Raw genomic sequence first — 14942 nt, 5'->3', positions numbered from 1 at the left:
TTCTTTCTTTCTTTCTTTCTTTCTTTCTTTCTTTCTTTCTTTCTTTCTCTTCCTTCCTTCCTCTCTCTCTCTCTCTTTCTTTCTTTTTTCTTTCTTTTTTCCCTTCCTTCATTTCTTCTTTCTTTCCTTGAAATCTTCTTTCTTTCTTTCCTTCCTTCCTTCCTTCCTTCCTTCCTTCCTTCCTTCCTTCCTTCCTTCCTTCCTTCCTTCCCCTCTCTCTCTCTCTCTCTTTCTTTTTTCTTTATTTTTTCCCTTCCTTCATTTCTTCTTTCTTTCCTTGAATTCTTCCTTCCTTCCTTCCTTCCTTCCTTCCTTCCTTCCTTCCTTCCTTCCTTCCTTCCTTCCTTCCTTCCTTCCTTCCTTCCTTCTTTCTTCTCACCTGCTCTCTTGGTCTCCTCTAACCAGGTTCCCCACAACATCAACTTCCGGGAAAAGAAATCCCGACCGTCCAAAAAGAAGTTCGAGAGCGCGGGGGGCGAGGAATCGGGAGCCCCCCGAGGACGAGTCGCTCGCTTCCGCTACTTTGAAGACATCTACGGCTATTCGGGAGTAGGTGAAGAATTCCTGGTGGACAGAGGGGCAGACCAGGAGGGGCTTCTGGGTTTCTCTGAGGAACAACGGAGACCAGAACGTTGGGGGTCTCCTGGTGGAGATGGTCAGGGAAGAGCCACTTTGGGGCACCTGCTGAATAGGACCCCAAAGTTGGGGGTGGTGAGATTTTTTTTGTACTGGACAGAAGGGAGTCAAGGAGGCTATCCTGGAGAACCAGGAGAATTCTCGGGATTCCTTAAGCAAGAAGCACCTGTGTTTCTTCTCAGGTGTTCATTTGTGGGCCCTCACCACATTGGCTGCTGGTGACATCTCGGGGGGCCCTGCGCTTGCACCCCATGACCATAGATGGCCCCATTGAGTCCTTTGCCCCCTTCCACAACGTCAACTGCCCCAAGGGCTTCCTCTACTTCAACCGGCAGGTAAGCCTCACTCATCCAGGGTTAGAACTTGGAAGGTTTCCCCTGGTTGGGACACCTGCCTGCTGAGTTCCTTAGAGCTGATCCAGAACCTGGTAGAGCAGGGCTGGCTGGGGAATCCTGGGAGTCGAAGTCCACAAGTCTAAAAGTTGCCAGGTTTGGAGACCCCTGTGGTAGAGGAACGTCTGACTGTGTTCTGTCCTGCAGGGGGAGCTACGCATCAGCGTCTTGCCCGCGTATCTTTCCTACGATGCGCCGTGGCCTGTCCGGAAGATCCCACTGCGTTGCACCGCCCACTACGTAGCATATCACGTGGAGTCCAAGGTAGGACTGGGCGCTCTGGGTAATGCTAGATTGGCTTGGAAATTGGGTTGCCCCGGTAACACAAGCCAGTCTAGTTTCTTTTATCGCTTTGATTCTCTTTGGAAATTCCTTCGTTGGTTTTAACGTGTTCAGATTACACCCTTAAATGTTTCTTCAATATCCAAAGAAGTCGGGTATCGTGTGTGACAGCGTGTGAGAGTGTTCAGTTTGTGGATTTCTGGATCATCAGCCTGCATGACTGCAAGCTTCACGGTTTCAGAGGCCGAGAGGATCTCGTTTTCTTTTCATTCCGTGTATTCCCGTCTCTGCCCTGCGCCTTGAACAAACTCCCCCTCCTGCCTAGGTGTACGCCGTGGCCACCAGCATCAACAACACTTGCACCCGCATCCCCCACATGACGGGGGAGGAGAAGGAGTTCGAGACCATCGAGAGAGGTGGGTGTGCCGGGGGCTGAGGTGCCACATCCTCCAGCCAGAGGGCTTCCTTGTGGAAGTTTTGCCTGAGCTGAGGACGGCCCCAGGAGCAGTACTGCCCTGGTCCTGCCCAGTGGAGGGTCTTTGGGGCAAAGGAGCAAGGAGGAAAATTTGCTGGACTGTCCCTGAGCTGCTTGGTGAGGGTCCAGGGAGAAGAGCAGGGGACGTGCCCTTAAACGAGGCAAGAATGGCTGCAGTGCCTTTCTGGGCTAAATATTAATAACGAATAACAGAGTTGGAAGGGACCTTAAAGGTCTTCTAGTCCAACCCCCAGTTTAAGCAGAAGACCCTATACCAGCCAGGTCAAATAACTGTTATTGAAAACCTCCAGTGATGGAGCGCCCATACCTTCTGGTGGCAAGCCGTTCCGCTGGTTAATTGTCCTCACTTTCAGGAAGTTTCTCCTCAATTCCTGGTTGCTTCTCTCTTTGATCAGTCTCCATCCACTGTTTCTCGTCCTGCCCTCTGGTGCTTTGGTGAATAATGTGACCCCCTCCTCTTCTTTGGGGCAGCCCCTCAGATACTGGAATTCTGCTATCACGTCTCCCCTGTTTCTTCTTTTCTCTAGACTAGCCAAACCCAAGTCCCGCAGCCGTTCTTCGTGTGTTTTAGCCTCCGGGCCTTGGATCATCTCTGTTGCTCTTCTCTGAACTCTTTCCAGAGCCTCAACAACTTTTTGATATTGTAGAGACCAAAACTGCACATTGGATGCATATTGAGGCAGTATCCTTCATGCAGTCGTGGCTTCCTCCTTCCCACCGGAGTTGGCAGAAACCATCCGACTTGCTAGGCAAAGAGCTGCCGTTTGGGGAAGCATCGATTCCCACAACCATAGACTGGGAGATTTCCTCCTCCTCCCTGTCTCTCCAGCCTCCTTGCAGCCTTGGCCCTCCTCCATCAGTAGGCAGGTTCTGTGGCTGCCACGGCATGGCAGCACATTTGGCAGCTACAGATACTCTCCTTTATGGGTACCAGGCTCTCTGGAGCTCAGTCTCGTTCCCCCCCACCGCCTCACCTCCCTCTTGGAGTGGGCCCAAAAGCCGGACATCCCTCTTCCTTCTCCTCCGCAGATGACCGCTACATGCACCCATTGCAGGAAGCCTTTTCTATTCAGCTGATCTCGCCGGTCAGCTGGGAGACCATCCCTAACACCAGGTGAGAAGAGGGGAGGGCAGCCCTTGGATTAAGCCAGGGGAGGCTTTCATGGGGAGGGAGACGTTTATTTTATTTATTTTTTTATTTTAATTCCATTTATATCCCGCCCTTCTCCGAAGACTCAGGGCGGCTTACAAGCTTAGCAGTAGCCTTCATTCTATGTATATGCCTGCTTATTAGGGCTTTCACCCACCCCCCCAAGTGGCATTATTACAAAGTCAGCTTATTGCCCCCAACAATCTGGGTCCTCATTTTACCTACCTCGGAAGGATGGAAGGCTGAGTCAACCTTGAGCCTGGTGGGATGCGAACCTGCACTAATTGCAGGCAGCTGGGGTTACTTAAGGCTCAGGCCGTTGCTTCATCTCGTCCAGTGCCCCCCCCCTTCCTTTGTGGATCGTGGAGATCTTCTCCAGAAGCCCAGACAGAGCCCAATGGCTCGTCGTGTGAGAACGGCCGACAGGCCCCCTACCAAAAGGGGAGACCCACAAAGAGAGAGGCAGCTTACCGCCCCAGTTTTGGAGAAGCCTATACAGGTGGTCCTCAGTATTCGTTTAGTGACCGTTCACAGTTACGACAGCACTGAAAAATAGTGACTTAGGACTTCTTTTCACAATTACGAGTATTGCGGCGTCCCCGTAGTCACGTGATCAAACTTCAGATGCTTGGCACCTGACTCGTATTTATGACGGTCGCCGTGTCCAAGGGGGGAGGGTCACGTCATCCCCTTTTGCGACCTGATAAAAGTCAATGGAGGAAGCCGAATTCAACTTAACGACCGTGTGACTCGCTGAACAACTGGCAGTTCTATTGCTAAGTACCCCACCTTCCACCCAAAAGACGGGCCTGTTCCTTCTTCTGCACAGGGTAATAATAATAATAATAATAATAATAATAATAATAATAATAATAATAATTATTATTATTATTATTATTTTATTTATATACCGCCCTTCTCCCGAAGGACTCAGGGCGGTGAACAGGGCAAGAATAAAAAATACAAAATTACAAAAGTTAAAAAAGGATTAAATATATGCCCACTAAAAACAGTAAATACAAATATTAAAATAACAATAAAAAACGCCACCCATCCCCCATCAGGCCAGGCCGGCTTGTTCAAATAAGAATGTCTTTAGATCGCGATGGAAGGAGCGGAGATCGGGCGCCATCCGGAGCTCAACCGGTAACTGATTCCATAGCTCCGGGGCGCCCACAGAGAAGGGGAGGTGGGAGGACGCACAAACGTCGAACACACGTGTGGTGCACAGAATTTGCTTTCTGTATAAATCAGTCACTGCAATTATTTGTGTGTCTTACAATCGCCTAAACTCCGATGGAATTGTTTGATACAGGGAATCCTTCTTACAACCCATCACTGACCCGTTACACACATCACACTAAGCCACAAGCCGCTGTTCTCAGTGCACGTAGTTCTCAACTTACAACTATCCATTTAGTGACCGTTCAGAGTTACGACAGCACTGGAAAAAAGCGACTTAGGACCATTTTTCACACCGTACGACCGTTCCAGTGTCCCCAGGGTCACGTGATTCGGACGCTTGGCAACTGACTCATATTTATGACGGTTGCAGCGTCTCAGAGGGGTCACGTGATCCCCCTTTGCGACCATCCGGCAAGCAGAATCAATGGAGGAAACCAGATTCACTTAACAACCAGGTTACCCATTTAACAACCGCAGTAATTGACATAGCCACTGTGGCAAGGCAAGTTCTCGAATAAGGCAAAACTCAACAAGCGTCTGACTTAGCAACAGAGGTTTTGGGCTCCGCTGTCATCATAAGTCGAGGACTACTTGTATCTATGACCGTCACAGTGTCCTGGGGTTCACACAATCCCCTTTTGCGACCGTCTGACAGGCAAAGTCAGTGGGGGAAGCAGGGTTCAACAACCAGGTTACTAACGCGGTGTTCACTTAGCCGCCGTGGTGAGAAAATGGGGCAAAATTCACTTAACAACTGTCTCACTTAGCAACAGAAATTTGGGCTCTTAAGTCGAGGACTATCTGTAAGCAGCGGCCTTCCCTCCCACCCCCTCCTCTGCTCCGCAGGATTGACCTGGAGGAGTGGGAGCACGTGACTTGCATGAAGACGGTGTCTCTGAAGAGCGAGGAAACGGTCTCTGGCCTCAAGGGCTACATCGCTGTCGGGACCTGCCTGATGCAGGGCGAAGAGGTCACTTGCAGGGGCCGGGTGAGACACACACCCCTGGCGGTGTTGCCAACCTTTTCCCTGCCCTTGTCACCCCAGCTCCGTTCTTCGCTCCCAGTCCCCGTTGTGTGTCCCACACAGTTCAGAGGTTAGGCTAAAGAATCAGGGAGATGTAGAGTTGTAGAGGGCTCTCTGAGCCTGGGGGGTCATCTAGTCCTTCCCCTGGTCAGGGTGGGATCCACCACTAGGCCAGGGTTTCTCAACCTGGGCCGCTTTAAGATGGGCGGACGTCGACTCTCAGAATTCCCCAGCCAGCATTGCTGGCTGGGGAATTCTGGGAGTCGACGTCCGCCCATCTTAAAGCGGCCCAGGTTGAGAAAATCTGCCTTAGGCCCCTCTGATCAGGATCGGGTTTCCTTGCACCTTTACAAGCAGTCATATGGACACACACACCCCATATAAATTTTGTGGCAGTTGTTCTCTTCGTGGCCTTGCAGGTTATTTTCTGACTTTCCATCCGAATAGAGCTGGAAGGGACCGTGGAGGTCTTCTAGTCCAGCCCCCTGCACAAGCAGGAGACAATCTCTTCTTAAACGCCTCCGGTGATGGAGTGCCCACAACTACTGGAGGCAGGTTGTTCCACTGGTTAATTGATCCTCACTGTCAGGACGTTTCTCCTTAGTTCCAGGCTGCTTCTCTCCTTGATTGGTTTCCATCCGTTGCTTCTCGTCCTGCCTTTGGGCGCTGTGGAGAATAGCTCGACTCCCTCATCTTTGTGGCCTAGCTCAGTGGTTCTCTACCTGTGGTCCGTGGTCCCCTGGGGGGGCATGCAGCGTCGTCACAGGGGTTCCACAAAGGCTTGAAGAAATGTTAGGATTTAAATCTTAGGTCTCGGGGGCCCTGGCCATGGTCTGTGTCCACAAAAGGCATTTAAGGGGAGTCTGTGGTGAAGAAAAGGTTGCTGGGCTGTGAGCAATTTTACGGGGAGTCCGTTGTAACTATCAATGGTCACTAAGTGACCGCTCCTAAGTCGAGGACTTACGAGAGTGGGATGGCTCTCTTTCTCTTCCTCACTGGCCCCCTTTGCACAGATCCTGATCATGGATATCATTGAGGTGGTTCCTGAGCCCGGCCAGCCGCTCACCAAGAACAAGTTCAAGGTCCTGTACGAGAAGGAGCAGAAGGGGCCGGTCACCGCCCTCTGCCACTGCAACGGCTACCTGGTCTCGGCCATTGGCCAGAAGGTGAGTGGCTCGGGCCCAGAGCAGACCAGAAGCTGTGGGAGCTCTTGCTCCCAGCTAGGACTGCGGCACCCAGCAAGGAGAGGATTGGGGGCTCAAGGGCTGAAACGGGGGCTCTCTGAGCTTAGGGGCTCTCTTGCAGATGTTTCATGACCCAACTAGGGAACATCATCAGTGTTAGAAGGGAGTGGGGTTTGGGAGAGGAGGAGGAGGATGGTGGGATCCCCAGTGCTCTCTGAGCTGGGTTGTTCTCTTGCAGATATTTCATGACCCAACTAGGTAACATCATCAGTGCTAGAAGGGAGGAGGAGGAGGAGGACTGTGGGGTCCTTGGTGCTCTCTGAGTTTGGTGGTTTCCTTGCAGACGTTTCATGACCCAACTAAGGAACAATATCAGTGCTAGAAGGGAGTTGGGATTGGAGGGGGGAGGAAGAGGAGTGGAGGAAGGGAGGAAGAGGGCTGTTGGGTCCTTGGTGCTCTCTGAGCCGGGTGGTTTCCTTGCAGACGTTTCATGACCCAACTAGGGAACAATATCAGTGCTAGAAGGGAGTTGGGATTGGAGGGGGGAGGAAGAGGAGTGGAGGAAGGGAGGAAGAGGGCTGTTGGGTCCTTGGTGCTCTCTGAGCTGGGTGGTTTCCTTGCAGACGTTTCATGACCCAACTGGGGAACATCACCAGTGCTGGAAGGGGTGGAATTTGTACCTTCTAGCATTGAGGATTTTACCTCGTTTGGGCAATGAAAAGTCTTTTAAGAAAACAGCAAGGTCCAAGAGCACCGAGGACCCCCAGGACTTTGGGAACTGGGGTGACAGAGGACTTGTCGAGGAGGGCCTGTACAGAGACTGGGGGTTGTTCACGCCGATGTCCTGGGGGGCAGCCAGACCGGAGAGAAGCTGAACGATTCCAAGGGGAATCCAGGCATTCTCCCTCCCCTCCCTCTTTTAGTCAGAGTTTTTAGCTTTTATTGTTTTTTTAGTTCCTGTTGTGTATAGGGAAAAAATGTGGATTACCCTAAACATCTCAGCTTCTGAAAAGAGCTTGATGGACTCTGATGGGCTGAAGACAGACAGGTCATGGAGGGACGTCTGGGAGGGGGGAAACTTTCCGAAACATTTGGACATTTCATTCTAGCCTATTGCAACCAGCATCTTTGTCAGAGTGTGCATAGTCTTATTGCGCGAGATAACCCAGGAGTAAATAAAATAAACAGTGGTCTATATTAAATGGTGGTTTATCTTACACTATCTACAATATCATACACCAGGAACAATCTACACACACGAGCTAATACGGCAAGATCCAACACACCACAGTTGCAGCAGAAAACGGAAGAGAGAGAACACATCAGCAGAGCCTTCCCTTCATACAAAGGCTCCTAAAGAGACACAGACCCTGCTGAGTCATTCTCATCATTACATCTTACATTACATAAGATGGTTAGCTGTTAAATCAATATCTTGACAATCTTTTAGTGAAGGGACCTATCACTTCACCCAAAGGGAGTCGAGGGGCTTTCTTTCCTAAGAGATCGGACTGGGGCAGGCCTGGCAGCCAGGTTGACCTTCTGCATCCATTCACCCGCTCGTGTCCCCCTCCATCCCCCGTGCAGATCTTCCTCTGGAGCCTGAAGGACAATGACCTGACCGGCATGGCCTTCATTGACACCCAGCTCTACATCCACCAGATGATCAGCGTGAAGAACTTCATCCTGGCCGCCGACGTCATGAAGAGCATCTCGCTGCTGCGCTACCAGGAGGAGAGCAAGACCCTCTCTCTCGTCAGCCGGGTGGGGACCCTGAGCAGGGCGGGGAGGGCTCTTCCCACCCCACCCCGCCCCAGGCCACATCCCGGGCCTCTGCTGAGCTCCCCCCCCCCCTCTCTCTCTCTCTCTCTCTCTCTCTTCTCTCTCTCCCCCCCCCCCCCCGCAGGATGCCAAGCCCCTGGAGGTCTACAGCGTGGACTTCATGGTGGACAACGCCCAGCTGGGATTCCTTGGTGGGTCCCAGAGGGGGTCTTGGGAAAGGGTGGGGCAGCCTAGATCCAGGGACTTGGGTTCTCTCCAGCAGGCTGGTGTCTGCCCCCCCCCAAGGCTGGGGAAGGGATACTGGGGAGCAGTGGGTGAAGGGGGGGGGGCTTTGCAGCAGGGATCCAGGCTGCTGCCTCTCTATAAAGACGCCGTGCTCCTTCCTGGATTCACCCAGGCAGCTGTGCGATCCCAGGAAGATATAAGTCCTCAACTTACAACACTTCATTTAGTGACCATTCAGAGTTGCCATGGCACTGGGAAAAAAGGGGACTTTTTCTTTTGCAGTGTCTGACAGGGACCGCAACCTCCTGGTCTACATGTACCTGCCGGAAGGTGAGAACAAGCAAGGGAGTTCATTGTCCATTAATAATAATGAATATTATTGTATTCTGACTCTGGGGGAGGCCGAGACCGGTCTCTATTCCGGGGGGGGCATTTGGGTCTCTGGAGATGCTCCCTCCTCCCAGCTCAGGATCGTCCCAGAGGTGCTTTTTCCAAAAGGCAACTGGGCTTTTCTTGTTCTCTTTGCCTCGAAAACGTTTCGCTCCTCACCCGGGAAGCTTCTTCGGTTCTAGCCGACTGGCGGGGAAGGGAAGGATTTGTATTCTTGGCAGCCCTCTGGGTCGAGGAGGATGCAGAGAGGATAAATCTTCTCCTTCCCCGCCAGTCGGTCGGAACTGAAGAAGCTTCCTGGATGGGAAGCAAAATGTCTTCAAGAAGGGCGGGGGGGGGGGAAACAAGAAAGTCCAGCTGCCTTTTGGTGAAAGTTTCGCTCCCTTTCCTGCCCCCGGGGGGTTCCCCTCGGCCAGTCCCGGCGGAGCAGCGGCATTGGGGAGGGGGCTCCTCCTGGTTCCCGCCTTCCAGCAGCCCCCCGGGGCCTTGTGCTTCCTCCGCAGCGAAGGAGAGCTTTGGTGGGATGCGGCTTCTCCGCCGAGCAGACTTCCACGTGGGGGCCCACGTCAACGCTTTCTGGAGGACGCCGTGCCGGGGCGCCCTGGAGGGGCTGGCCAAGAAGACGAACGCCTGGGAAAACAAGCACATCACCTGGTTTGGTGAGGGGAGGGGGGTTTGCAGGGAGATCCAGAATGGAGTGCTTCTCCCACCTTGTCCCGTTCACACAACCTTCCTGCGTTAGCCCTGGAGGCAGCCTATCGAGGAGCAAGTTCTGTTGAAGGGTTTCCAGATTAGAATATCGGTGGCCGTCTTGCAGACGTTTGCATTACCCAGCTAGGCAACATCATCAGTGCTGGAAGGAAGTGGGGTTCATGGAGAGGACCAGGAAGAGGACTGTGTGCCGTCTGAGCTGGGTGGTTTTCTTGCAGACCTTTCATGACCCAACTAGGTAACATCATCAGTGAATCAGCAATTGTTGGGTTATGAAACGTCTGTAAGAAAACCACCCAGCTCAGAAAGCACCAAGGACCCCACAGTTTTCCTCTCCTCCCCCCTCCCTCCCTCCCCCTTCCTCTCCACAAACCCCCCTCCCTTCTAGCACTGATGATGTTACCTAGTTGGGTCATGAAACGTCTGCAAGAAAACAGCCAAACTCAGAGAACACCAAGGACCCCACAGTCGTCGTCCTCCCCAAATCCTCCCCCCTTCTAGCACTGATGATGTTACCTGGTTGGCTACTGAAACACCTGCAAGAAATCATCCAAGCTCGGAGAGCACCAAGGACCCCTCATTTCAACCCCGAGCTAAAAAGATTCTCCTTTATCGGTATCTCCACTGATTTAAGCCCTCTACTTAATAGCTGTAATTTAGGCCACAATTTCAGTCCTTAAGCCAACTGTAAAGCAGGTCACCACACGACTGCCACCCCATTTTACCCTATTTTTGCAGGGGTTAAGTGAATGTGGCAGTCGTAAAGCCAACGCGGCTGTCACTAAGCGAACCCGTTGTTTGTTACGGGGCAAGGAGTAAATGCCAGTTTCTAGCAGAAATAAAAATAAAGAATTGTTAAATCGTAGCCACGTGACTGCAGGACACCGCAAATGGCTCACCACACAATCTGGTTGCGTAGCACCCAAAACGCAGTCGCGGGTGGCCGCGTTGAGGAGGGACGGACGTTGGAACCTGGATCCCAGGTCCTCAGTCCCGTTTTGGGGATCAAATGGTTGCTAAGTGACAGGTCGTAAGTCCAGGACCACCTGTACAGAAGTGGGGGGCGGGGGGAAGAGCTTGCAGGATGCTGTCCCGAGTCCTGGACACGGGTGGTCTTCCTTCTGCAGCCACTCTGGACGGAGGCATCGGGCTGCTGCTGCCCATGCAGGAGAAGACCTACCGCCGGCTGCTGATGTTGCAGAACGCACTGACTTCCATGCTGCCCCACCACGCGGGACTCAACCCCCGGGCCTTTAGGTAGCTCCCCCCCAGGGGGTGGAAGGGGGCGGGAGCCGGGCCCCGAAGGCAGCAGGGTGGGCAGCCTGGGCTCCCGGCAGCCTCACCTCCTCCTCCCCCTCCTCCCTCCTAGAATGCTGCACGTGGATCGGCGCATCCTGCAGAATGCCGTCCGGAACATTCTGGATGGGGAGCTGCTTAACCGCTACCTGTACCTGAGCACCATGGAGCGCAGCGAGCTGGCCAAGAAAATTGGCACCACGCCGGACATTGTGAGCAGCGGGGGGGGGGGGGGGAAGGGAGGGAGGGCAGACCCCGACCCCTCTCGGGAGGTGGTACTTTGGCTGAAGGCAGACGGAATTGGGACAACTCGCTGCGGGACAGCTTAACACAAGATGATAATAACGACAATTTCCTGACTTTACAAAAAAAAAACCCACCTTACTTGGAACTGCCTTATATATATATATATATATACTCAAGACGCTGCTTGAACAGGTCTCAGGGCCTTGGTTAGGACTTGGACGGTTCAGCTTTTACCAGCCCCGGGCTGTGAATCGATTAAAAAGTGATATTCCTAATAATATTGAGAGAGGATTGGGTGTAGAGTATAGTCATCGGGCATGTTTAGTTGGCAGCAAGTTCTCTGTGGCCAGTTGTCCGAATTCCAGCGATAAGGAGGCCACGCCGTGTCCCTGGGAGAGCTGGGGGAAGCCCACCCACCCCTCTCTCTGACTTGACACTTTCCCAGGGGCTGTATCTACCCTGGGTTCAAGTTCCCCACCTTTTGCCCCTTCCCGGCTTGTCCCAAAGGTGTTTTTTGCAGGAGGCAACTGGACTTTCTTGTTTTTCCTTTGAAGACGTTTCGCTTCTCATCCAGGAAGCTTCTTCAGCTCTGACCGGATGGTGGGGAAGGGAAGGATTTATACTCCTTGCAGAGAGCTGGTCATTTGCCTCCTTTTAGAGTCGTTGAGGCCACTTGGAGCGTCACCTGAGTGGTGCAAATGGGGGTGGAGCCTTCTTGGAACTGCTGAAAGGACTGTATGGTAGACGGGAGATAGACGATGTCGTGTCCCTCCCCCCCCCCAAGAGAGAAGGCTGTTCAGTTTTGGCCTTTTTGACCCCTTTTTCAAACCAGCGGTCCTCTGCGTCCAAAATGTGGGCTTTGCCATCTTTGAAAGGGCCACCTTTGTCTTTTAAATTCAGATGGGCTGCTGACTCTTGTCCTGATGGGTTTGTTCTCCTACGTTGTGCCCTGCGTTTGTGAAGGGTTTGTTTTGTTTCCCCAATACACTCTAAAAGAAGGTGAACGACCAGATGACTGCCAAGGGAGCATAAATCCTTCCGTTCCTCACCATCCAGTCAGAGCCGAAGAAGCTTCTGGGATGAGAAGGGAAACGCCTTCCAAGGAAAGCCAATCCAAGTCCAGTGACGACCTGAACAAAAACACCTTTGGGACAGCCGTGACCCAGATGATGGAGAACCTCTGTAGACATCCCAGCTTCCTCACATCTTCTTCTTCCCTCCCCCCCAAACAGATCCTGGAAGACCTGCTGGAGATTGATCGCGTCACTGCCCATTTCTAGGGTGTCCCGTCTTTGCTGCAAAGGAGGCATTTCGACATGCCCCGTCTTCTCCCCTCGTTTGTGTTTGGTGTTTGTTTTTGATAGAAAACCGTCAATATGAGATTTGTATAAAATGTTAAGGATTTGTAAAGAAACGACCGAGTTTCTGTTTGGGGAGTGGATTAAGTGCTGGGGGGGTGGGGGTGTCTCCCATGAGTACCAGTTGGGGGTGGGGGGGTGAGCAACAGGGACCCCCTGATCTAAATCTGCCCTCAAAGTGGTTTTCCAGGGAAGGAAGGAAGCAATCTCCAATTCTGTACCCAACGTGCTTTTGCAAAAGGAAGCTGGACTTTTGTTTTTCCTTGAAGAGGTTTCGCTTCTCCTCCGAGAAGCTTCCTCTGTTCTGGCTGAATGGTGGGGAAATGGAAGGATTTTATCTAATTTCTATATTCATCCAGAACTGAAGAAGCTTCTTGGAAGAGAAGGGAAATGTCTTTGAGGGGAAAAACAAGAAAAGTCCAGCTGCCTTTGGGGCAACCATGATCTGGAGGATGAAGAAGCTCTATGCACAATCTCGATTCTGGGTTTCTGAGTGGAATGAATTCTTCATTTGGAACCTGGACCACAGGCAGCCATTTGCATTCTCCTCAGCCGGATGACCAGGTTACACAAAGCCAATATTGCTTTGGTCTGAGAGCAGGAAAGGGCTGATGGGCCAAATAGGCAGGGAAGCTGTAAGTCTGGGGACTGTGGTCCATAACCTCCAAGACAGAATTAGCCAACCTTGGCCGCTTTTAAAACCTGTAAACGTCAACTCCCAGAATTCCCCAGCCCACAACATGGGCTGGGGAATTCTGGGAGTTGAAGTCCACAGGTCTTAAAAGCAGCCAAGGTTGGACACGCCTTCCCAAAGCTTATTGAGGTGCCACATGGCAAGTGATGGGGACTAAATCAGGAACAAGCTGTGTGCTGCCACCACGTGGCTGTGTGGAGAAATCACAATGTGGGCAGTCAGACCCTCCTACCCTATGATGTATTTCCTTTCCTCTCCCCTTTCTGGGACTTCCTCCTCCTTTGTCTCTGGAGAAAATGTGATACCAAGCAAACTCAATATGCAGATCCTGAGAATATTACCATTTTCTAACCTTGGGAACATCTTGGCAATATCTTGGAAATGCTGTACGAATACCATCTGAATGCATCCACCTATTGTATTCCATTCTACAAGCAATAAAGGTATTTCTATATAAAAGGTGTTTCTATGACTTCAAACTATCTGGAGAGATCTGTTAATGTTAATGAAATCTGCTTATGTAGACCATAGAAGTCTTAACGAGATTAATTAAAGTACAACAGCTTCGATCCAGAATAGTTAGAAAATGGTAATATTCCCAGGATCTGCATATGGAGTTTGCTTGGTATCACATGTCTACTCTAATGGAGAATGAACACTCTCAGGACCAAGGAGGAGGAAGTCCATCCCAGAAAGGGGAGGGGAAAGGAAATACATCATAGGGTAGGAGGGTCTGACTGCCCACATTGTGATTTCTCCACATAGCCATGTGGTGGCAGCACAAACTGTCCTTTGGAGTTGGGAGTCACCGGAACGGGGATGGGGGTCTTGTCCCTCAAGAGTGGGCATGGCCGTCCCTTCTGCCCAGGCAGCAAGTAGAGCAAGGACACTCCCAGCACCTGGCGCGCTGCATTGCCAGGCGGTGGGTTTTCGTCCCTTTTTTCAAAGCCCGTTTGAAAAGCAGCCGTGGTAACGAAACGGATTCCTCCCAAGGGCTGAACACTTCACCGGACAAGGATGAGGGTCTGGGGTCAGCTGTACCCATAGTCCACCTCCCCCTGAAGAACTGGACCCTCTGCGGAAAGCATGTTTGGCACGCCTGAAGCCAGTCCAATAAACGGGCAGGGCCTGAAATTGCCAACATTGCAGGTTCCTCGGGGAAGGGCAGGTGGTCCCGGTGGGTGGGTGTGGGGGGTGTGCATGCGCGCGCTTTTGCTCCCATCATTTGTGCAAAAAGGCATTTAGTCACACAATGGCGAGTGTTGCAGGACACGAAGGATCCTGGGTGATCTCTGAGCGTGGCGGTTTTCTTGCAGATGTTACATGACCCGACTAGGCAACATCATCAGTGCTAGAAGGGAGTAGAGATTGTGAGGAGGAGGGCTTCGGGGTCCTTAGTGGTCTCGGAGCTTGGGTGTTTGCTTGCAGACATTTCATTACCCAGCTAGGTAACATCATCAGTGCTAGAAGGCACTAGTGGTTAGGGAGAGGAGGAGGAGGAGGTCCTGGGTGCTCTCTGAGCTGGGTGGTTTCCTTGCAGACGTTTCACTACCCAGCTAGGTAACATCATCAGTGTTAGGAAAGAGTGGGGCTTGGGGAAAGGAGGAGGACGGTGGGGTCCCTGGTGCTCTCTGAACCAGGCTGTTATCTTGCAGGTGTTTCGTCACCCAAATTAAGTAACATCCTCGGTGCTAGGAAGGGCAGAGCCCACTCCTTACTAGCACTGAGGCCGTTACCTAGGTGGGCAACGAAACGTCTTCAAGGAAGCAACCAAGGGACCCTACAGTCCTCCTCTCCGCAATTGCCTTTCCCCCTCTAGCACTGACGACGTTCCCTAGTTGGGTCACGAAACGTCTGCAAGGAAACCACCCAGCTGAGAGGGCGCCAGGGA

General features: G+C 52.1%; 1 protein-coding gene across 3 annotated transcripts in view; it reads left to right on the top strand.

Moving 5' to 3' along the window:
• Positions 1 to 12414, top strand: part of CPSF1 (cleavage and polyadenylation specific factor 1) — a 48683-nt gene extending 36269 nt beyond the window's left edge. For all 3 annotated transcript variants that reach the window (XM_081323525.1, XM_081323524.1, XM_081323526.1), the window contains exons 25-38: positions 406 to 549; positions 819 to 971; positions 1176 to 1292; positions 1636 to 1726; positions 2836 to 2920; positions 4988 to 5129; positions 6179 to 6331; positions 7937 to 8113; positions 8256 to 8322; positions 8639 to 8686; positions 9250 to 9405; positions 10585 to 10714; positions 10827 to 10965; positions 12232 to 12414. In XM_081323525.1, the coding sequence (XP_081179651.1) occupies positions 406 to 549; positions 819 to 971; positions 1176 to 1292; positions 1636 to 1726; positions 2836 to 2920; positions 4988 to 5129; positions 6179 to 6331; positions 7937 to 8113; positions 8256 to 8322; positions 8639 to 8686; positions 9250 to 9405; positions 10585 to 10714; positions 10827 to 10965; positions 12232 to 12279 (1650 nt within the window). In that variant the 3' untranslated portion in view covers positions 12280 to 12414. The remainder of the gene's footprint in view (positions 1 to 405; positions 550 to 818; positions 972 to 1175; positions 1293 to 1635; positions 1727 to 2835; positions 2921 to 4987; positions 5130 to 6178; positions 6332 to 7936; positions 8114 to 8255; positions 8323 to 8638; positions 8687 to 9249; positions 9406 to 10584; positions 10715 to 10826; positions 10966 to 12231) is intronic.
• The last annotated feature ends 2528 nt before the right edge of the window (positions 12415 to 14942 follow it).

The sequence above is a fragment of the Vipera berus genome (assembly GCF_964194415.1).
Source record: "Vipera berus genome assembly, chromosome: 3".
NCBI lineage: Eukaryota > Metazoa > Chordata > Lepidosauria > Squamata > Viperidae > Vipera > Vipera berus.
This window is presented reverse-complemented; position numbering and strand designations above follow the sequence as displayed.